The sequence below is a fragment of the Bidens hawaiensis genome, unplaced genomic scaffold, assembly GCF_021521415.1.
Source record: "Bidens hawaiensis isolate Kalapana, Puna unplaced genomic scaffold, B.hawaiensis_p1.1 tig00024837_1, whole genome shotgun sequence".
NCBI lineage: Eukaryota > Viridiplantae > Streptophyta > Magnoliopsida > Asterales > Asteraceae > Bidens > Bidens hawaiensis.
This window is the reverse complement of record NW_027493939.1, coordinates 60,148-85,328: the sequence shown is the minus strand read 5'-3', so window position 1 is coordinate 85,328 and position 25,181 is coordinate 60,148. Positions and strand designations below refer to the sequence as shown.

Here is a 25,181-nt window from a genome sequence, read left to right as displayed (position 1 = left end):
TATATGACACGGAAAAAAATATTCATGGTCAAGGTTGCAAAAGAAAGACTTGACAAGTCAAACTAGGACACTTATAGTGGGACGGAGGGACTATATTATAAGTTCATGTAACTTTTAAGTTTAATACCTAAACACATCCTATATGAAAATATACATAAACAATAATTAAAAAAATAATTATTAAAAAAAACTAAAATTAACCCACGTAACACACGGGCTAAAAGCTAATTATATATAAACATGTTATTTTGCTATATATGTAAAATTGTTCTGTCATAAGTCAACCAATTATATATAAACAACCAAAAGAGTTAACAAACTTTGTTACTCTAAAACAATAATTAGTTTGTGACACTCAACTAGAATGGATAACCAAATTACACAATTAGAATCACTTTAATCCAACCAGATTAAATCATATACACTTTTAGTAACTGGAGAATATACTAACTAGAAATTCAATATACAACGACGAAACTCTCACAAACATAGATTCACATGAGAAAAGCCACAATGATAATATCGAACCTTTTTTGTTAACTAGACATACGTTTCAAAGCATCTGAGTAGCGCCGCTAGCTGACCGTCCATGACCAGTGTCATCAGAATAAATCCCGTGCTTCGTTCCATCATACTTCTCCCCATCTCCCCACAACGCATACGCCTCCTCACCGTGGACCGCATCATCGCCAATCAGCAACTGCTCATCCGACATCCGCAAAGGAATTACCACACGAATCACGACACATATGATCGATGTCACCACTATGTTCCATCCGATAATAAACCCACCACCAACCAACTGTTTAAGTACCTGGAGTAATATAGTTTACAAAGTTAACCATTGACTTTGTATTTTCTTTTTATTTTTACCAAACTAGCCATTCGCCCCGTGTTTTAAAAAAACTGGCTCGTACCGATTGGTTGAACTGGTAATACCGGGTTCCGTATATCAGCCCAATATTATTGGGCGGTTTGCTAGAACACTGAACCGATGATTATTTCTAAAATACTGGTTTAAACCGGCAAATTGGTTTATTTCTAAAATACTGGTTTAAACCGGCAACCTGGTTTTAAGCCCAGTAAAAGTTTGGTATTTTGTATCCCATATTTTTTAGAAATTACTTTTAACCTAGCGGTTAATAATGAAATAAGTAAACTTTTGGATTATATTTTGAAATTGAATGCTTTTGTATTATTTTTTTGATAATATATTAACTTTTGGATTATATTTTATTTTGAAATCATATACTTTTGGGTTATATATTTTTGTTGAAGTTGCATGTATATAAAATTATAAGATAAATATTCAACCCGATTGAACCTCCTGATTCAACTGATTTTACCATTTTTTATATGAGTTAAAAACCGATTTTTAAAACATTATATTGGCCCAAATAGCCTAATGAGGTTGTGCCTACTTTGCCGCAGATTTGCATTTTCTTGTGCCCACTTGGCATTATTTTTATTACATATAGCTGTTTTAAGTATTTTTAAATAATTTAGTTAAATTAATTTTTGTGTTTAATTAGTTGACACAATAAATCACCTAATTCTAAGCTTACCTGATGCAAGATGTTTTTTTTGTTCTTTTTAACAAATTAATTTTGCGTTAGTAGTCCATAACATTTACTTTTTGACCACATGTCATCGTATAATAATTAGACACGCTATTTACACCGTATAATATTTATCGTAAAAAGTATAATATTTATCATGTTTGTTACTCAAAATGGTTATTTTTAGTACCTGAACGCTACCTGACCCGCCATAAACACCTCCCCGTGAGTTCGTCACAGGCAAAAACAACGTGCAAAGCGTCGGCTCTGCAAACACCCCAGTGAGAACACCGCCAAGGAATCCGGCCACCGCATGGGTGTGAACCACACCAAGCGTATCATCAACCTTTTGCAACAAAGTCCATTTTTTATGAACCACCATCATAGTAAACCATGGGACACTACCAGAGAGAACTCCCATTATTATTGCGGCCCATCCTTGAACCAAACCGGCCCCGGGAGTGATGCAAACGAGGCCGGTGATCATGCCTTGGACCGCGCCTATGACGGAGGGTTTGCCAAAGAAAATGACGTCTAGCCAGGTCCAGACAAGGAGGCTGGTGGCTGCGCAAATGTTGGTGTTGAGGACGGCCATTGAGGAGTCGATGTTTGCGCTGTAAGGATCGCCGCCGTTGAAACCGGCCCAGCCCATCCATAGCAGCCCTGCTCCGGCAAGTGTCATTAGTACATTGTTTGGTGGAAACCTTTCTCGGTCAACTGTTAATCTTGGTCCAACCTACAAAACATTATAGCTTTTAATATATTTTGTATGAATTTTATAAACATGTCGAGAGCTGTATAATGTACTTGATGCATTGTCAGATGTATAATGACTCAAGATACATTATTGATTCTGAAAAGAACGTGATTTAATGAATATAACTAGAAAATAAAAAAAAGACTTAAAGTTTAACTCTTTTATGTTCTATGTTTGAAAATAACTTAAACTTAATGACCAATATTAATCATATATATCGTTATTAGTATTTTTTTTTTATTTTAGGAGTGAATCATGTGTTGAATATTAGGGTAAATGATCCTCAAGAGTGTTATTTTGAGGTGTTATCTATGTATGATACTCGTTTTTATGGGTCTCATGTGTAGAATGATCTCAATTTATCTTGTATATGAAAAGGAAAACCGGTAAGAAATTAAAATACAACTTATGTCTTGATATATAAGGCAAAGTTTCAAATTAAACAAGCCAATACATGTATTTATCAGTTATATGTATTTATCTATTTAATTAGTCAACATTGCAATGTCATAATCATGCCAACAACCATTGGATAAAGAAAGAAAATGACAATTACAAAGTTTATTTAATATTTAGTTCAGTTAATGATGTTTTAGAATCAACATGAAAATGGTTGGGAAAATGTCATAATCAAATGCTAATAAGTAATAAGTAGAACCAGGCTGTACCAACTTCGTCAATACTATAACTTAAATCATATTTTATAAATTCATTTATAATAAAGGCAATATAATAGGTTGCTATATAAGATATCACGAAAATTGCCAAATTGAAATTAATTAAAAAAAGAACAAAAACAAATAAATCAATAAAACAAAGGAAACTATCGACTCTAGAATCTGATGACGTATTAGACATGGCCCATGAAAGATCCCTGATTATAGGAACTAGGATACCCCCCCCCCCCCCCCAAAAAAAAAAAAAAAAAAAACATACAAAGTCAAGGTCAACGATACATGTCTTTATCTTTCATCTAAAAATATCATATTGATCTATGTAACATCTATTAATTTAACAATTTTTTATATTCATACCTTAACTTATACGTAAACCAATTTTACTTTGTATAGTAAAACAACTTTTCACATGCATTATATATATATATATATATTTTTTCATCTCCACTTTGGTGGGATGGTAAAGGCTTAGGCCTTTGGGTGAGAGGTCCAGGGTTCGATCCCTGGCAATGACGGTTTATTGTAAATAGTAGGAGGCAAGCTTAAACATTCAAAAAAAAACATGCATTATATATGCTTATGAGTTATGAATATATTGAGTTTATTATTTAACTTACAAAATTAACACATCATGTAGTCTTTAAAGAATATCATCAAAAAAAAACTTTAGAAAATAATTAAATAAAAACATATACTAACCCAATAAGCAGCTGTGAAACCAGCAACTCCAGATGACAAATGAATAACATAACCACCAGAATAATCCATGACACCCCAATGAAACAAGAAACCACCACCCCACAAGCTAAATGCACCAACCGTGTACGAGAATGTCAACCATAATGGCACAAAAGCCATCCACGCCTTGATGTTCATCCTTCCGAGCAACGATCCTGCCAATAGGATTACCGCTATTGCTGCGAACACACATTGAAACCACACCATCGACGCCATGGGATAGAAAGGCATTATCATCGCGGTCTCAACCTACATTAACACAAATTTTAGTATAAGTAATGATATCCTATATATTTTGATATACATCGCCATTTAGATTCTATAAGTTATATACAGTACCTTTTTGTGATTATATATAGTAGAATTATTAATCAAATAAACTTAAAATACATAATAATTTTTTAACTGTAATGGTATAAAAATCACTTGTTGAGAAACTCATACATCATATACTTGAACGATAATAAATAAGAAATTAAACTATTGAAAAAAGGACATCAAAGATATATACTAAGAATCATTAGAAACAATATTTAAGCGTGTTAAATGAGCCGTGTTTATGGATTTTAGCGGATTGAACCCGACACGAACTTGAACTACATATATAATTTTATAAATCATATATTATCGCTTCGTGTCAAGAATTCATACATATTATGAAAGCGACAATTATAAATAATCAGGATTTAGAAAATAAGAAAAAAAGAAAAACACATACGGTGCCGTCATGGTAGTGGTGTTCTGAGGCCGGCAAGGCAGCTTGCTTGATCAGAAACTTCTGACCAAGTGCGGGGCCAGCTTGGCCCCAAAAGGGGAGAAGCTTCTCCCCAAACGACATCTTGTAAGCCCACGTCACCCAGCAGATAACAACTGCTGAGAAGGCGTATAACGCCATGAAAGCCGAGTTAACCGCCCACTTCTTCTTCACAATGCTTCCATACAAGATCACGAGCCCTGGAACGCTTTGAAGCCCCACGAGGGTGGCGGAGATCATCTGCCATGCGTTATCGCCTTTGTTTAGCCAGTCGGGTGATGCGGCCGAGGGCTGGTAAGCGGATGGCAAGATGGAGGCAGCCATGATCGGAGGAGCGGGTGGTGAAAATGAAGAGTAGACTTATCGTGTGTATGGAGGAGATTCATATAGGAAGATTCAGATTATATTATTAATATCATGTGACTACGTTTACTTTTTCATTTCATGGTATCTTTTTTTTTATTTAATTTAAATTTATTTTTTTATCATTTGAACAAGGGGTGTTTAAGAAATCCGAAAAAACCGAAATTCGAACGGACACTAGAACCCAAATAATCCGATCCGAATTCTTATACGGATCGGGTTGATCCGAATGTCCGAATAAATAATTCAGATTCAGATATGGATTTCAAAAAATTCCGGATAATTCAGATTATTCTGATATCCGAATAATATGAATATATAACATGCTATTAATGTATATAACCAAGTCTATTAACATTTACAATAACTTTATAACCATAACTTCATTATTCGTTCAATCAACTGAACACACCATAGGCAAAAATATCATAACACTTCGTCGTTATATACTCTAACACTACTTAACGTCCTTCTTGTAGTGTTTTATATTATTTTCCGGTTTTGTATGTTTATTTAATAAAACTTAAGTTTGTATATTTGTTTTATGAATTATTCGGTTTATCCGAATCCATCCGAATTCAATTCGGATCGGATTTCGAATAGGGTTCTAAAGTTTTCAAATCCGAACAATCCGAACCGAATAACACGTTATCTGATTCGATAAACACCCACTATAGAATTAAACCAAACATAGTTGTAGTTGATATAAATATTTACATATAAAGATATGTATTGATTGTTTATTATTCATTTTTTACGATGTTCTAAATAAATATGATTCTATCTTTAATTATATTATTAATTATTTATTTTATGGTATTCTATCGAAATAAGAATAAGAGTGATTCTATTTTTAATGATATTGTTAATTTTTCATATTTTCTTATGGCATTCCAAACAAATATGATTCTGTCTTTTATTGTTAGTTATTCGTTTTTATGATATTTTTCTATTCTAGTAGGCATTCTAAAGATAGACTAGGTTTCGTTGATTGGTTAAAAAACCGGTTTTTGTGATACATAATGTTTGTTGTAACTTTCTCATTCTTTTTTTAATAACGCGTCATATTGATTATGCAAATGAAAAATCAAATTCAACTTTATATAGAAAAACATATGAAATGCGACAATTAGCCTGAACATAATGCAAATGCTGATATATAGTACTTTTATTATATTTGCAATTAATTTCCTCTACTTGTTAAGTTTTACAAACATGTATTCTTGGTTTTTAAAAGCGCACTTTAAGTGCAAAAAAAAGCAAAGCAACACAAGTCGATGGCATTGTCGCTTTTGCCTACATAAGGCGACCAAAGTACAAAAAGCAAAAGTGAGGCGCGATTTTTAGGCAAAAAAAACACGCCTGAAGTGCACACTTATTGTACACTGGTCATTTTTCTGCTTCGGAATGTTGTACCGTATGCTTTTTAGGTTGTAAATTTAGTAATTTAAAAACTAAGTTCTATATGAAGTTGATTATAGCTAAATATTTGGTACGGGATGCTAAAACCTATAAGATGTTTCTTAAAAATCATATACAAACATTACGCCTCGCGTACAAAAATTGGTGCGCTTTTACACTTTGTGCTTCAGTTTTGGACCGGGTTGCTTTTCTTGCTTTTTAAAACCAAAGATGTAGCATGTATATGTACATGTATCGATTAAATTTAGCCATAAATATACTCATGTAATCGATTGGTTAATTCAATACATAGAACCGATTTTGTGTCATTGACATTCTGGTCCTGTGACATGAAGTGATAATTAAAATTTGAGATCTTATGGTTTCAAGTTCGAAACTTGACTCATTGAGGTTTTCCTACAGTAACATGCATCCTTCATTATAATGTTCATGGGTGAGTCAGGCTTGGAGCGTCAAAATTAATATAAACAATTAACATTCCTCCTTAAGAAGATTCACTTGGAAATTGAGGGAATGAGGGTGGTTCCAAATTAATACAAAGAATAAAATATAAAAGAACCAAATTTGTTTTTAATGTCTGAAACCTATATAAAAGATAAGCTGTCAATTATATCAGCAAAATATATAGTATAAATTGTCATAAATTTATAATGGTGACAGAAATGCAGACATATAGAGAAATGTAAGAACCTGTATTCAATAATAAATACAATAACTAAAAGTTTTTTTTTTGTCTAATTCATGTGGATTTTTTTATAAAGTTGACCATTAATAGTATTATTTTAATAATTACAAGATTTAAAATATAAATACAAGTATATAAAAATATAAAATTCATTTTGTGGAAGTGCCAACAAGATGTCAAATGTCAATACACTCATGTAAAGAAGATACATGCTCAGAGTAAATTGTGTGATTTTATTCTTAAATTATTTATTAGGCTAAGCCGTATAATACACTCATGTAAAGAAGATACATGCTCAGAGTAAAATGTGTGATTTTATTCTTAAATTATTTATTAGGCTAAGCCGTATGACCACCAAAGGATGGTGCGGGATGTTGACATGGTGTTCAATCCCTGTGGGGAACACTACACCGCACACCACTATTTCACACGCAAAAGGGTGGGCGGGTCTAGCCCATGTAGACCCTTCTCCTTTTCTTGTGATCGTTGGAGACCACGGCTCTTTTCCAAGTTAAAAAGAAGAATAATAAAATAGTTAATTAAACTATTATAAATAAAAAAAAACCATTAACCATTTTAATGAAACCATCCATTAAATTATGAAATGAGATACACACTACACTTGGATTTGGTTGAACATATATAAATATTAATTAGAAACGAATAATGTAAAATAACTCGTAATATGGGCAATGAAAAGTAGTTTCTCAATAATTTGAAAATGATATACCTTATGTTCCATCAAATTCGTAAGAAAGCTTTTCAGATTTTACCTGGACACTAATGGCTCTTACCGAAGACGAAGATTAAAATATTATTTAAGTTTTAATAATATATTTTTGTGTTTATTATTTTTATATATTTATTTTAAGCTATTTTAATATTTAAATTTAATTATGAATATTTAATTATTGATTTTTAAAGTTTAATTTATTTTAAAAATATTAGATATAAATTGTATTAAATACAAAACAAAAGTAGAGAATGGTGGGTATAACATAGGTTGAGTGGTGGGGTTATATGATGGAGGAGGTGGTGAGATGACACTGATACGACAAATGATGAATAACGAGTACAATGGATATCCCTAGGGTGGTGGGAGTGATCAACTTACCCTTAATCGTTTTTCATAATCCCTCTGCCATGTAGGCGGCAATCAACATGTCAGATTTCTACCATTTCATCACAATCCACCTAAATTCATCTTTCAATTGTGAAAATGGTCATCTTTCATCTTAATGCATCTTTCACCCAGTTTAAATACTGAAAATTAAAAAAAAGAAATATTAAATAAGCACTATTTTATAAAATCTAAAAGTTAATTATTGAATAAAATTTACATCATTTAAAATTAATAGGTATACCATAAAATATACTTTTAAATACTACATTTATATATAAAAAATAATCCTCAACATCTGACTTGCTTGTGATGTAACTGTGATATTGAACCATAACTACCTAGCTGAATTTAAAAAAAAAAAAACTACAATGTGATGTGATTAAGTCAGCGGTTCATATAGAAGTTTATGTACTAACATAGTACCTCAGAAAATGCTTCCGCCCTCATTCGCCTATCAAGTGCATATTTGTATAGTTGGTTGAATTTTGTGGTCATGGATTTCAAATCTTTCCGGCTTAAATGAAAAGATTTGGTGTTTCATGCGATTTGCTACACCAACTTTACATTGGAATGCCGCTAAAACTTGTGCCCAAAGTGGTTCTCCAATAGTGGATTGTTCTCCAACCAGGGCCGTCTCATAGAATCGTTAAAAACTTTTGGGCCGAATGCAGGAAAAAAATTGGGTCTTATGTGAAAGATTTTTTTATTGGGTTTAAATAGTTAAATCTTTAAATGGTCTTTTTGGTTATGATTTGGATGTGCAAAAAATTTTATTAAAATAAACTTATATTAATCGGGTAATTGAGTTTAAACATAAAGAATGCTCAACTTCTTTCACACACATGCACCAGAGCCGGTTTCGAGAATTGTAAAAAAAAATTGGGTTGAAGGCGAAAAATAGTTTGGCCTTAAGTAAAAAGAATATTTTGTTGGGTTTAAACAAATTAATTTTTAAATTGGTTTCCTTGGTAATGATTTGGTTGTTTAAAAACTAATGTCTAAAAATAGGCTTAAACATGTCTCAAATAAGACTAGAACCCACAACCTCTAGGTTGGAAGTCATACCCATTTGTCACTAAACCAAGTTAGTTGTTATCTAATTGAGTTAAAACATTAAGTATACATATAGTTTTTCATAAAAACACTATAATTAAAAAAAAAATTCTGGGCCTAGCGGGTAGTCGGGCCTATGGCCGTCGACTACTCTGCCATATGCCATGCCCGACCTTGACACGCACGCACACAAACACACATAATTTTAGAATTCAGACCTACCAGAGTGATTGGGCTAGAGAAAATTGCCCCCCCCACCCCCCAAAAAAAGTTAGTGCATTATTTTATGTCGTTTTGTATCTAGATAATTGAATAGGGGCTGATAATGTAATTTATGTAATGTTTGTAACACATACACCTGACTTGTGGGAGAATTGGCATCCATGCGCATAGGGTCTTATATATACGAAGTTAAGTCATGCGTATGGCATAAATTTTGCTTGATCTCTTCGACTTTGACCTAATACTCTGCCAAAATTCTCTCTTAACACACACACACACACACCAGGGTCGTCTTTGAGGCATGGTAGGGTAGTCGACGGCCACAGGCCCGAAATTTTTTTTTCCAAAAAATAAATATATGTATTTTTATCAAAACATGTGTATAATCAATGTTTCAACATAATTACATAACCAACAGCTTGGTCTAATGGTAAAGGGGTATGACATATAACCAAAATGTTGTGGGTTCTAGTCTTATTTGAGACAATTTTAAGCTTATTTTTATACAAAGTTTTTTACACAACTTAAATCATAATCAAATAAGCTCATTTATAATTAAATTGTTTAAATCCAACAAAATGTTTCTTTTACTTAAGGCCCAAAAAAAGTTCGTCATTAGCCCAAAAAAAGTTTCGTTTTTTCGGAGCCGGCCCTGACACCTACCCACCACCACACACAATTGATTCTAAGCTTATAATACAAACATCAATTGAGTAATTACTTAATCAAACGTAGACAATTATGAATTTCGCTCATACTCGTTGCTAGATATCAAAGACTAGATCCGAATTAGGTCATATGAAGTGATATCAGAGCATTTAGATTTCGATTCTAGTTTGGCTTGATCAATACAAGCATAGATTATTATTCAGTTAATTAAAATAATGATGAATTCTAAGTGTTCAGTGTGTTTGACATATAAGGTGTTCTTAGACTATTTCTCGATCCATTTTCCCTTGATACAACAGAATTACCTGTTATTTGGATTGAGGATCTTGTTTATATGTTATATGAATGTGTTGAAATGATCAACTGGATAATTAGTGAAGTTTTGAAATTTATTTGATTCAAAGTCGATATAGAGTGTGTACGAGACTGCTTATGGTCAATTTGACTATCAATTGGTCAAAATTGTGTGTAATGTGGACTTCGGATTTGTTCTAGTTGAAGTATAATTGTGTTTAGATAAAAAAATTTGATGTTTAATTGTGTTTGATGCAATTCAGAAGCTTATAGATGTCGATAAGGCCATGTGTAGTGGGCGAGAAAAGGGGCGAAAAGTGGGGGGTTTTGGGGCGCGAACACCGCCCCCCTAGGCGAATTGTGGGGGGGGGGGGCGACATTAACTTGTCCGGCGAATTGTTCTTCTTGTGGGGCCAGCATGTATGGATTGTGTGTGTGCATATATATATATTATATATATTATTATTATATTACTAGTTGTAGCCCATACACTATTACACCCCAAAAACAAATTCTTACCCCTTGCTGACTGGGCGCCACACGGCGCAATTCGCCCCCAATTGAAGCCCCTCCACTACGCATAGCCTAATGGTCTATGTGTATGAAGTTCTTGGCCACACGCATCGAATTTGAGTGCCATACACTTGTAACTGATTCTAACTGATCATACACATCAAATCTAGTGAACATACGTACAGAAGATATTTTCAAGAGTCTAAACACCTGGTTTTAAGCCATACGTCTCGGATATTAGGTCATACGCATGGAAGGACCCATACGTCACACGTCTAATCTTTCAGGCGTATAAGTCCACCCGTTTAATTGTTTATGCATATGAGATCAAATCTTATGCGTATAAGACTTCAAATACACAAACCCTTAACTTTTCATTTTACACCTTTAACCCCTAAAACTTCAAGATATTACAAGTTTAACCCTTATACTTTCAACAAAATGTCTGATTCCACACACTATGCCTTAGCCTCAAACCAAGCGACCATGTAGGCTATCCTGAGTTATGATAATGACATTGGTTCGCTTTTAACTTACTCTTATTGTTATAAAAATCATAAGTGACCAAACCGCAAGCTATTTCAAATATCATAAGTTAATTTATCTTAAATTTGTAATTTAGATTGAATGTGCTATATGGAAAAAATCACGGCGGCCAAAATAACAAGTTACTCTTAACATTTAAACAATAAAATCATATTCATTCACCACTTTTCAAAGTTATTTAAACAAATAATATAATTTAATTATTCAATATATTTCGTAAACGCGTAGTTACACAACAAACGATTATTTAAGTGTAAATGGAATCTTTTGTCTTTTCGAAGATCCAATCGAGATGAATCTATCGTGCCAGCAAGAATCCTTAATCCTTTGCAAAGGAATCTAATATTCATGGACCAACGAATATCCATGAGAATTTTCTATACATTTTTATATTATTTATTTTTTAATTTTTATTTATAATATTTCATGCCATCTCATTAATGCTCATCTTCGCCTCAATACAGTGTTATTCTTATTTTCTATTCTTGTCTGTAAGGGTGTCCAAAATACCCGAACACGATTAACCTGATCTGATCCGAACCCAAATAAGCTTATTAGGGTCGGGTTAAATAGGGTCAAAAAGTATTAATCGGGCTATTCGGGTCACCCGAATAACCCGAATTGTTAATAGGGTCGGGTTCGGGTTCATTTTTTTAAAAAAATCGGGTTTCGGGTTAACCCGATTAGTGATGATACTTTACTTCAAATATAGTATTGAAAATGTGAAATTAGCACTAAAAAGTCAATACTGAACGTTTTATAGAGAAGTTAATTATTTTGCTTGTTCATGAACCGTTAGACTGGAAATTCTTTTAAAATAAACGCACGAACTTGAACAAATGTTTCACTCGTTCATCTATGTTCGTGAACACTCGTTTATGATCGTTCATTTAAGTTTGTTTACGAATTTTCATGTTCGTTTACATATTAATAGAAAATTAATAAATATTATTTGCATTTATAAATTATATCACCAAAATATGTTTATATTTGTTTATTTGTGTTCATTTAAATGCGTTCATTTGTGTTCGTTTATGTATGTTTGTTTCGTTAACGTACGTACATGTTCAGTCATGTTCGTTTGTGTTTGTTTAATTGTGTTTATTTATGTTCGTGAACTGTTCGATTAGATTTTAAATGAAGGATCTTAAAAAAACACGAACATGTTAATTATTTACTAACGAACATGAACACCAATATCTGTTGGATTAAGTGTTCATGATCGTATTCGTTTAAAGTTAAACGAATGAACACGGGCATGCCTTTGTGCATATCCGTCTGGTTCGTTTACAAGCCTATATGAAATTATTAGATAATTACTTATTAAAGAAATTGAAAATTGAGATGAATGAGAAATTATGCAACCCACGAGTTACAAGCATAAAAATCAACTTAAAATTATAAAGTAACATGGTCAACCCGATTAACCCGACTAACCCGACCCGTCTAACCCGAAACCCGACTAACCCGAACCTTAATAGGGTCGGGTTTCGGGTTAGATATTTTTTTAGAAAAACCCGACTAACCCGACCCGATTAACCCGAAACCCGATCGGGTTGACCCGATTAACACCCCTGCTTGTCTGTATTGTATTTTGCTATTTTTTTTTCTCAAAGTCAATTAAACAGAAATAATAAATTGAATGCGGCTCAATTGTAGAGCACTCACTTACTAGTGAGAGATAGAGAGTCAAACCTCACTATCATCAATTTATATGAGAGATATGAGGGATGCCAGGGATTCGAGTCCTGATCTCACAAGGTTTTACCGGCTCCTCGTTGTCGTGCTGTTTGGCGGGCGTGGGGTCGAGTTTTATCCGGGGAATCCCTTAATAGGTGGATTGCTAGGTACTTCGTCCGTCCTGACTCGTGGCCAGCCCATCCTTTTGCCAATGGGGGGTCGCGTACGGAGTATCCGGCGTTACTTAGTTGGTCGTTTCAAAAAAAATAAAAATTAAATTAAATAGTAATATTAATAAGTTTCTCTTCAATACTAGTATTTATTAATCAACCATATTGTTAATAGTATATCAAAAAAATTTAGTCATTTTGAGAACAATATAACAAATAGGGGTGTTCTTCGGGGTTGGTTTTTTGGGTTTTGGTTTCTCGGGTTTCAAAAATTAAATTTTAGACCCGAAACCCAACCCTAATCTCTCACGGTTTTTCGGGTCGGGTTTTTTCGGGTTGGTTAATCGGATTTCAAGTATCTAAGAATACAAGAAAATTAAAAAAATAAATAAAGTAGAACGCGAAAATTAAAGCAACATATTCTTCTTTACTCGTTATATAAACACTCAAATTATAAATAAACGTAACCCAGTATAACAAACATTTCTTCTATTACGATTGTTATTAGAAAAGACATATAAACAAATAGTCGATTAACTATAATAGGTGGAACAAAAACAAGTGGAACATGTAGAATGTTCCGTAATCATTGTACACACCTAATAATAATATAATGTTTTTAAACAAATAGGTAATTCGAGTTGACCCGAAATCTAGAAATTAGACACAACAACCAACCCAAATCACTCAGTTCGGGTTCGAGTTTGCCTTTTCTCGGGTTCGGGTTTTCTCGAGTTGAATTTTGAGTTTCGGGTAAAAGTTACAGCCCTAATAACACATATCAAGTGGTTTTTGAAAACGAGTATCTGATTATCTTGTGAAAAAAAAGTAGAGCAACAAATCATGCAACCCAGCAAGCGAGTTCGAAGTGGAAGAACATGTTGAGAGATTAACATTATCAAATGGAGATATGTTACAGCTGAAGGTGGAAATCGTAAGACATTGGAACTTGGAAGTTGGATCAGATTCAATATGGTTGTTTTATGTTTTTGTTTTATTATATTAATAAAATACATTTCCTATTATATAATTGCGTATTGATTTTTAAACAAATATATGTTGTTATATATAAACGAATTAATATTTCTTAATTAAGAAAAAGTTTAGGGAAGTTTCAATGAGCCTATAAGCTTTGGCTCAATTGATATTAGAGGGAAAATGAAGATTTGGATTGAAGGTCGCAAAGTCTCAAAAACCGCATGTTATTGCAGTAGGCTTTCGGGCGACAGGTTTCCCTCGGAACAGAAGATGGTGGTTTTGGACTACCCAACGCTGTCTGTGATCGTGGGCGTATAAGATCGCCTTTTGCCATTGGGTTACCCTGGGTATCCAGACTTTATTCGTTGATCATTAAAAAAAAATAAAGGAAGTTTCAAATGACACCGTGCGTTTAGAGAAGGGAAATCAAAAGATTGGTGAATACAATACGATGTTCATGTGAAAGAGAAAGAGAGTGTGCTAAAAATGTGAGAACCCAGAGTGGTGTGAAAGCTAGTGTTCGGGGCACACGTGAGTAGATATCGGTTTGCTTTTATTAAGACTTATGCCTTGGATGAGATCAAGAAAATACCATTGTCGTTATAGATGGAGGTGTTAGTGGAAAAGGTGGCTTGAACACTGTTGATACAACAAAGATAAGACCAATGATAGTGAATGGACTAGTTAGGCTAACAAGCTTCAAGGGTTCAGGTTAATCTAACACAGGTCGTGGTGTCCCTCTATGTTTGCAAAACGTAGAAGGAGCTTCACTAGTTTGTTGTTAGTTGTTATAGTTCACCAGAGATCCATAACCGTGATGTTTGGAATCGGTTCTTAAATGATGTTCTTGGTGAAGCTATGGTGTTTGTGAAGTAAGAAAGAAATAAGCAAGGAGCCTATTTCTCAAGGAAGAAGAGAAGATCAGGGAGAGTATGTTATCTGCCCAGATCATGTTGTTTCTTGTTTATGGCAAGTCCTCCTTTTATAGGAGGAAAGACCAAGCCTTTTGTCAGTGTACAAACTAATTGACCTCCAGTCTGCTTAGAAGGTTGACCTTTATGGGCGGGAAGCTTTGGACCATTGGTCCATGATTAAAATATTAATACTTTATCTGAACATGTCCCTTGCTCAGAAGGGACAATGATGTGAATAGTGAGTTGACATTGTACTATAGCACATGTGTACTTGTTTACATAAGTTTGGGCGGGAAACGAAGCTTTTAACCTTTTTAACCCTTTTAGTGTTAATGTGTGGAAACCATTTTATTAATTCTTTGGGCTACCCCCGTCATCAGCCCCCCAAGTCAGAGGTAATTTGAGAGGTAAGCTCAAAGGCTTCTGACTTTTGCACACATTTTGTTTATTGCTTGAAGGCTTCGAGGCTTGCATGCTTCGAGGCTTTGTTCAGTTTTGGTTATTTTTTGAAATCTTGACAAGACAGTTGATTAGATGGTAACTGCAGTTTGCGGTTCCCAATAACTGCTTTTATTAATGGTAATAACTACTCATTTCCTTCAGTTTTTCTTTATAGCTTCCACGATACTCTTTCAAACACATTCAATTTTTTGATCCTTTCACCAGGTTAGTTTCGAATTTTCTTCTTTCTTTCAAAATTATGGTTGCTAAGAAAGATTTGTCGGTCAGTTTTTCCCGATTGACCCAGGAAGAGGTCGAATCGTTTTGTATTGAATAGGGGTATAGGTTTAAAGTTTAAACCGATTGCTACGCCGGTTGATTCGTCAATCGATCGTTGTCCGGCGGGTTTCATTGCCCTTTACTACCGACATTTTGATTTTTCGAATCTCCGGCACCCGTTTTCAATCTTTGTTTTGAATGTATTGGAGGATTACCGTGTGTCGTTCGGTCAGATTCACCCTTTAAGGATTGCTAGGGTTTTATACTTTGAGGTTTTATGTAGAGCCATAGGATATGATCCGTCATTGTTGAGTTTCATTTCTTTTGCTTAGCAAAAAACAGTGATTGGTACACCTTCAAACATACCCAGGTTGATACTTGTTTGGTTTCCTCGACGGTTACGACTCTTGGTTCTTGGAAGGACAGTTTTTTCTTTGTTTCCGACTCCATTATTCCTTTTAAATCCATTTGGAGACAACCTGAGGCTGTTCTAAACGAACCGGAGCCGGCTGAATCGGAATTGAATGAAACCTTCTGAAGTCGATTAGGAAATGTCCTTCACGTCTTCGTCCTCTTCCCGAACACCTTCTTGTGTTATTAGGAATTAGCAAATTGTGGGATAAGCCCAATCGGGATCCCGTGCTTGTGAGGGATAATAAGGGTATGCGTTTGTTTATCCCGTATTTGCTTTATTTTGTTGTTATGTTTGTTAATGGGTTTTCTTTGTGTTTGTAGTCATGTCGGCTTTGGACTTCTTGAAAAGTGATGACACCTCCGATGTTGGGTTTACTGACGCTACGGCTGTTGTTGGGGAAGATTCTGTTGTTCGAGGAAAAGAGGGTCGGTTTGAAGATGCTGCGTATGTAGGGGTTCCGAATTTTAAAGGGTTCACCAAGGCTAGTGCCCCTAAGACTTCTACTCATCATTCTACGCGACGCTTGTTGAAGTCCCCTGGGCTATCATCTTCTCACGAACCTGTTGAAGTCAGCGATGATATTCAAGTTGTCGAGGATCATGGTCCAGGTGTGGAGGCTGAAAAGGAGCAAAGCTTGGTTGTTTCGAAGAAGAAGAAGTCTACTGGTAAAAAGATTGTGATGCCGATGGTTCAAAGGTTGGATGGGAATGCAGTTTATGTGCCGGAGTGGAATGTGAAGGTTGGTGACAGTTTTAAGGATCCGGAGGTTTGTGCTGATGTTTTAGCCCATTTTGCTCCTCCTGGTATTCGTGAAACGATTTATGGTATGGAAGGTGATTCCATGTTGTCAAGGTTGATCTTGAGTTCCTGCAACCTTTCTGCCTATTTGGCAGAGGGTGTGACTTGTTTTAGGAAGGGGATGCAGGAGTATGAGGATTTTTCCAAGAAGAAGGAGGGAATGAAGGCTTCCATGATGGAGATGAAGGAGGAGATTGTTGGTTATGTTAAGAACATTGACGAGTTGTCCCGTGACCGTGAGATTGAGGTAGCAGGGTTGAAGAAAGCTATAGAAGCCGATAGGGCCAAGTTGGATGTGGATCGGGAAGCTTTTGAGGTACAGAGAAAAGCTTTTGAGATGGAGAAGGAAGGCTTGAAGGCTTCCGTCACCCAAACTTCTAACGACAACCGGTGGCTAGTTGAGCACGGGTTTCATCAAGTTGTGACTTATCTGCTCCATTCCTTCGAATTTAACTCAGTGTTGGGCGATGTTTATACGAAGCTGCTGAGCTATGGGAAGCATTTGAGCTTTGTTGCTGGTTTTAAGCACACGAAGCTGGTTAGCCTATGGAGCAGTCGCCATGTTCAACCCTGAAGCTTCCAAGCTCTTCTCAGAGACGGTTCTTGCAATGGAAAGGCGTACTTACCCTTATGTGGGTGAAGTCTCGTCATGCTATGGTAAGCCTCTTTCCGTTTTGCAGGGCTTGAAACCAGCCAGCTTTGATGAGAAAGTTTCCAAAGAGGTGCTTGAGTCCCTGTCTAAAAAGCGCTCACGTTCTGGTGATAGCGAAGAAACTTTGTCGGGAGGTAGTGACGGATCTCATGTGGCAAGCCTCGAAGGCTCGGCTGTTGCTGATGTTGGCCCTGAAGTGAAGAAGTCCAAGAAAACTAAGGGTGGTAAGGCTAGTACTTCAAAGCCTTCCGTTGGTGTTTAAAACATTTTATTCGTAGCTTTCTTAGCACTCTTTGAACAATGTTATGTAATCTTTGAACAATTTAGGATTTAGCATGAAACCCTTAAGGTGTCTGCTCTTATGGTTGTTATTGGCCTTTGTTGGCCGTTAGACATTATTATGGGAATCCTTGTGATTTCCTCTGCTTATCCTGAATGGCATGTTGGTTATAGCCTTTTAAGGCTTTGTTTATGAATCGTAATGTTCTATGTATTTGTGTTTAGGTTGCTTGTCTTGTTAGTTTGACATGTTTTTAGCTAACTTTCCTTAAGAAGTTTTAGTGCTGCAGTGACTTTAGCTTTAAGGCTTCATTAGGTAAAAAGCATATGTTGGCTATCCTTTGTATCACTACTTAGTGTATGTTTTTGTTTCGTAAACTTTTTCAAAGCTTAAGGAACGAATTGGTGTAGGCTGTTCAGACCTGTCTATGAGACAAGTTTTAGTTGAAAAATTTTCTAAGTCTCATGGAGTTGGATTGATATAGGAACTCACCCCTTATATAGGTCCATTTAACCCTTGAACCTATTGAGCGATGTGGCCTGGGAGATCATCCCCTTTCATGGCCCTTGCCATGGAGTTTCTTGCTAGGTTCTCAACCTGATTATAGGATAGTAAAGACAAGTTATGACAAAAACTTTATCATTCATTCAAGAGGTTGTTGTTCACAAAAAGGAGAATTATACATCTCTTGAAATACATTTTAAGACTTTGACTAGGCATGGAACCTTTTAAGGGTTTTGTCGTTCCAGTGTCTTGGAAGCTTTTTGCCTTCTATGTCGGCCAGCTTGTAGGATCCACCCTTGTGAGCTTCGAGGATTGTATATGGCCCTTCCCACTTTGGGCCAAGCTTTCCTTGGTTTTCTTTCTTGCTGGCCTCATTGTTTCGGAGTACAAGGTCTCCAGGCTTGAAACGTTCATGCTTGACTCTTGCATTGTAATAAGCTTCCATTTTCTGCTTGTACTTAGCCTCTTGTATTGCGGCTTGATCACGAACTTCTTCAAGGAGTTGCAAATTCAACATGGTCTCATTGTTGTTTGATTCGAGATCCATGTTGAGTGTTCTTTGAGTCACAAATCTAAATTCTGCTGGGATTACAGCTTCCGATCTGAACACTAGGCTGCAAGGCGTTCATTTGTGGCTTGTCTTTTCGGTTGTTCTTATTGCCCATAGAACATTTGGGAGTTCTTCAAGCCAATTGTTGTTATGCCTTCCCAGCCTTGTTTTGATTCCTTCTACAATGGTTCTGTTTGTTCATTCAACTTGGCCGTTGGATTGTGGGTAAGCAACCGAGCTGAACACTTGGGTGATTCTGAATTCCTTGCACCATGTGTTAAAAGGCTTCTCGGCAAATTGCTTCCCATTATACGTGACCAACACTCCTGGCAGCCCATAATGGCAAATGTTGCTTTCCCATACAAAGTCGATGACTTGTTTGCTCGTTATTTTTGCAAGCGGTTTGCCTTCAGGACACTTGGTGAAGTAGTCAACGACTACTAACAAAAATTTTACCCCACCCTTGGCTTGTGGGAATGGACCAACAATATCCATTCCCCACTTGTGGAATGGCCAAGCCGAAGAGATGGGAACTAGATTGTGTTTAGGGCTTTTGGGAACCGGTGCATGAATTTGACAAGCTTCACATTTCTTGAGCTGTTCGGTTGCATCTCGGTGCATGGTGGGCCAGAAGTATCCAAGGTTCATCAATTTTGCAACCACCGTTCTTGGCCCAAAATGAGCTCCACATATCCCCTCGTGAACCTCTTTGATCAGATATTGACTTTGTTTAGGGCCCACACATCTTAGTAGTGGTGCAAGGTAAGCTTTTTTATAAAGGGTTTCTCCTTGCAACACATACTGTCGGGATTTGATTCGAACCCTTTCAGCCTCTGTCTGGTCCAAAGGTAACTCACCATTTTTGAGGAACTTTTCTATGGGATTCATCCAATTGGGACCCTCTTTAGTGATTACATCTTGAACCTCCAATTCTTGGATTGAAGGAGTTTTCAACACTTCCACCAAAACTTTCTTGGTGAGGTGTGCAAATGTGAGGGATGCTAGCTTTCTCAGGGCATCGGCTCTTTTGTTTTGTGATCTTGGGACATGTTTGATGGTGCACTCTTGAAACGTGGTCATCAACCCTTTTGCCTTTTCACGGTATTTATTCATGTTGGGCTCTTTGGCTACATAGCTATCATTGACTTGACTTGAGACAAGCAACGAGTCTGTGAAGACTTGTAGCTTTTGGATCTTCATTTCTTTGGCAATCTTTAGACCAACGATCAATGCTTCGTATTCAGCTTCGTTGTTGGTGGTCTGGAATTCAAGTCGGAGAGCATATGTGAATTCTAACCCTTTTGAGTTGATTAAAATGTGCCCTGCTCCTGACCCTTCAATGCTGGAAGCTCCATCGGTAAAAAGCTTCCAGGCTCCAGGGTTAGAAGGTTCAGTGGCAGTTGTGTGTATTTCAGGGATGACTTGCTTCGGGATTTCTATAATGACGTCCGCCAAGACTTGGGCTTTGATATCTTTTCTTGGGACATAGGTGATGTTATGTTCACCTAGTTCCACAGCCCATTTGGCCAATCGGCCTGAATTTTCTGGTTTTTCAAGCACATTCTTGATGGGTTGGTCAGTGACCACTTGTATAGGGTGTGCTTGAAAGTACCTTCGAAGCCTTCTGGCCGTTTGAATTAAGGTCAGAGCAAGTTTTTCCAAATGAGGATATTTGATCTCTGCCATTTTTAATGTTTTACTAAACAAATAAACGGGTACCTGAACTTTGTTTCGTTCGATGGTTAGAACCGCGCTTAGTGCTTCTTCAGCCATCGAGAGATAGACAGAGATCAGTTCTCCCATTTCAGGGGCTGCCATAGCTGGAAGTGAAGCCAAGTGTTGCTTCATTTGGTTGAAGGCTTCTTCCGCTTATTCCGTCTACCTGAAGTCTTTCTTGTTGGTGCAACCCTTTAACGTTTTGAAAAAGGGGAGGGATTTCTCAGCAAGCTTGGAGGTAAAACGCTTCAAGGCTGCAAGCCTTCCGTTCAGACTTTCCACTTATTTTTTGCTTTGTGGAGATTTAGTTTCAAGAACAGCCCTGACTTTGTTGGGATTGGCTTTTATGCCTTGTTTCCCCACAATGTGTCCCAAAAACTTGCCTTCTTCGAACCCAAATGAGCATTTTCCAGGGTTGAGCTTCATATTGATCTTCCTCAAGTTCTGGAAGGTTTCTTCTATGTCTTCAAGCATTTGATGCTCGGTTTTTCTTTTGATTACAAGATCATCGACATACGCTTCTAAGTTTCTTCTGATTTGGCTAGCAAATTCTTTGTCAATCAAACGTTGGTAGGTTGCTCCGGCGTTTCGTAGGCCAAAAGGCATCTTTTGATAACAAAAAATACCTTTGTCCGTGTGGAATGTGGCTTTTTCTTCATCTTCCACTTTCATGAGGATTTGATGATAACCCTTGTAAGAATCAAGAAAACACTTGAAGGGATGGCCGGTTAAGGAGTCAACCTTGAGGTCCATCTCGGGTAAAGGATAGCAATCCTTTGGACATGATTTGTTCAAGTCCTTGAAGTTGATGCACATCCTCCAAGACTTGTCAGGCTTTCGAACCATGACTGGGTTAGCCACCCAATATTGATATTTGATCTCACGTAGTATCCCAGCTAAGACAAGCTTTTCAACCTCTTGGCATGCTGCCAAGCTTCGTTCAGGAGCTTAGCTCCGTTTCTTTTGGACAACAGGCTTGACATCAGGTGGTATTTTTAGCTCATGCTCTGCAATGCTTCGAGGGATGCCGGTCATGTCTTCCGGAAACCAAGCAAAGACATCGTTGTAACATATCAGCAGCATCTCAAGGTGTGAGAGAGTTTCTTTAGAGAGGCTTGTGTTTACCCGTACCTTTTGTTCAGGATACTTTGGGTTTATGATTAAGCTTTGTTCTTCGTTTTCCCCTTCAACCGTGTAAACCTCTTGGGTAGGTTGAAGGGTTGCAACTCCCCCGTCGGTGAGAAACTTTACAGCACCTTGACCAACCGAGACAGCCATGTTGAACACACATTGTCCTAGCCTTCCTATGATTACATCAGAGTTTGAAGGTGTGTTGATAACCACAAAAGTGAGTGGTTTGGTTTTCTTCATCCTGCCTTCACTAAAACAGACATTAAGGGTTAGTTGGCCTAAAGGCTTCAAGGGTATATCGACGTTCCCTTTTATAGATGTCCCCGAGGGTTGAAGCCTGGAACGCTTTTCTTTGCTTAGCCATTTGAAGAACCTCTCATACATGATCTCTGTGGCCGCCCCTGTGTTGATGTAGGCTTTGTTTGTTTTGATTGTACCCACGTTTGCTTCTACCGTCAAAGGGTTTGAGAGTAAGTCACCTTGAGGTGGTGGGAAGCAGACACACTGAAGCTCCCAAGCCTCTAAGCGTTGTCGTTTGTGGGAAACACCATCGTCTATATTCACCATATTCACCTCTTTGCCTTTTCTTTCGGCCATCTTGTCCTTGACCCCTTTAACCAAATGAGCCAATTCCCCGGACTTAAAGGCTTCCTCAATTCTTCTCTTGAGTTGAAAGCAATCGTTGGTGTGGTGACCTTTTTCTTCGTTAAACTCACAGAATTGGGTGGAGCTTCGTTTTTCTTGCTCTTGGGCAAAGGTCGAGGAGGTCGGAAGTTGTGTTTCACCTCTTCTATGGCAAGGATCTCCTGAGGGGTTTTGGTTAAGGCTGTGAAGTTCACAGTCTTTTCCCTCCTTGGAGGGTTCCGACCTTCAGGCCTTTGTTGATCTGAACTCCTTGGGTATTTATCATAAGGGTTGTAGTTCCCTTTCTTTCGGCTGGGGCTGTTGCCTCGCCAACTAGGAGCTCTTTTTCTTTGTTTTTTGAAATCAACGGCCTCTTCTCCTTGGATATGAGCTTCAACTCGCTCAAGAGATTCTTCAAGGTACTTGGAGGTGATGGCGTTCATGAAGCCTGCCACCCTCATTTTTTCATCAGCCCCCACATATGTCAACCTTTCTTTTTTATACCTTTCGATAAAATCTCGAAGGCTTTCAGCATCTATTTGCTTTATCTGAAAAATGACCATAGCGTCCTTAACGTACCTTCTCTGCTGTGAGAAGTTAGCCAAGAACCCTTTGCTCAGATCATTGAAGCTTCGAACGCTTTGAGAAGGAAGGTCATTGAACCATATCCTGGCTAATCCGACTAATGTTTGCATGAACATCAGGAAACATTCAGCGTGGGACCATTTATCGATTCTGGCCGCCCCGGTGAAGACCTGGAGGTGATCTTCGGGAGCTTCAGTCCCATCATATGTTTTTATATGGGGTGGCATCTTGATTTTTGTTTGAGAGTCATAATCGGCGATTTGTTGAGAGAAACAAGACAGGTTGTCGGGCTTGTAAGGTTTCGCAAGGTCTTCCTCTACCCTTGTAGCAAGATTATGACTCGTTGTTCCTTGGTGAGTACCCAGTGCTTGGTTGATGAGCTGGGTCCAAGGGAAATGTACCATTATTTGAGCCATCATCTGAGGCATGAGGTTAAAGCCTTTAAGACTTTCAGGGGTTGCTGCTGCTTGGCTTGTTCCCATGGGGTTGCTCATTGCAACACTCTGAGCCAAAGGCAAGACCGTCATGGCCTGCTCCCACGTAGTGGCTGTAGGAGGAACACTTGAAGCTGGTGACTGCCATATTTGGTCGAGAGTGGTCTCGTGCCCAAGGGGTTGTGAAGTATACAAAGGAAAGCCGTCGGGCTTGGTCTCCCATAGGTATAAAGAGATGGGTTAAAGGGTTGGCAGGTTACGCTTGGACCAGCTTCTAAGTGAGAAGCAACAGGTCGTGAGCTGGTTAAAGGGGAAGGCGGACGTCCAAGTGACAGTGAGGGTTCACCGTTGTCGTACTCCAGTCTTAGTCTTATCCCCTTTTCTCTTTCTTGGCTCACGTGTTGGTTAAGAAGATGTCTTAGTTGCAAGAAATGCCGTGATACACCTTCCGTCGTCAAGTCAACACGTTCCGGGTGTTCGTGACTCCTGCATGAGGAGAAGGAACCCCAGATCGTGAAGGGGTTGGAGTTCGGAAGGGTGAAAACTCGAGGAACAAAGGTTCCGTCGGAGTTCCTCCCGGGGTGGAAAAAGATATGGTGGCGGCCGGTGTTTCTTGGCCGGCACTTGGTGTCGGTGTTCTTGACACTTGGTCGATGTCACACCCCGACCAAAGGCGGCGGAACATGCCGGGGCGTAACGTATTGATTGGACAGTAGCTCAAAAGACGCTAATTAAAACGACAATAAGTATTTAATTTCATTAGCATTAAACAAGTACACAAATTCAATAATCGTAACAAATACATCAAAATTTTGTTATTTGAATAGATATCCTAAGGTCAAACTATTGTCTTTAATCTTGAATAATATCAACTAGTTGTACTTGTAACATGTATAAAAATAAAGTTTGTCAACACGAATGTTGGTGAGAATACATATGTTTTAGGTTTTACATATATATAGATAAATCACAATTCATATGTAAATGATGAGTATTACAATTCTTATGAAAATGTAAATAACTAAATAGATGTGGACCCGTTCTTATTGATACGAAATCAATGTACTTGGGTAAATATGATCATACTAGATGAGGATAGATGAGGATGAGATACCAACCACCAAACAAAAAAAAATAAACATTTAAGCACATATAGCATAATCATAGAGCATGCAATAATCACACATAAACATATATTGAATTGTGTCTTAAATAGATGTGGAAATAAAAGAATGAATAAAATTAAATAAGGTATACATGCTACCCCCAAAATATAAAAGATGAAAAAGGGGTATGTAAACTCACATGAAAATGAAGATGAAAAAGACAAGATCTTAGGCAAAATGAAACGCGGGAGGTGAAGACACCTCTATTTGGTGTTCAATTCAACTCCGTCCTTTTGACTGGAGAACGCAACGACGACGCCATCAAAGACCAAGAACAGAGCTTAAGTTTCAAGTGTGGAAGGGATAACGAGTGTAGTGAGGTGCCTTATAAATGATTACAAGGGTCGGTTTATATAGAATAAACCACGCGTATTCGCCTTTGGAAATTCCGCGAGTTCCGAGCGGTGATTTGGGATTAAGATTGGAAGGTTTGACAAAAGAAAAACGTGTTCTAATAATGGCATTATTCTTGAAAAAAAATTGCGAAAT

The 25,181-nt window shown here is 37.1% G+C and overlaps 1 protein-coding gene across 1 annotated transcript; it reads right to left on the bottom strand.

Moving 5' to 3' along the window:
* Window positions 1–360: 360 nt before the first annotated feature.
* LOC143570151 (ammonium transporter 3 member 1-like) lies at window positions 361–4,923 on the bottom strand. Its single transcript, XM_077055884.1, has 4 exons — window positions 4,450–4,923; window positions 3,693–3,980; window positions 1,750–2,295; window positions 361–814 (listed from the first exon to the last, which is right to left on the bottom strand). The coding sequence occupies exons 1-4, from the start codon at window positions 4,807–4,809 to the stop codon at window positions 554–556; spliced, it is 1,455 nt and encodes a 484-aa protein (XP_076911999.1). The 5' UTR covers window positions 4,810–4,923; the 3' UTR covers window positions 361–553.
* Window positions 4,924–25,181: the final 20,258 nt, after the last annotated feature.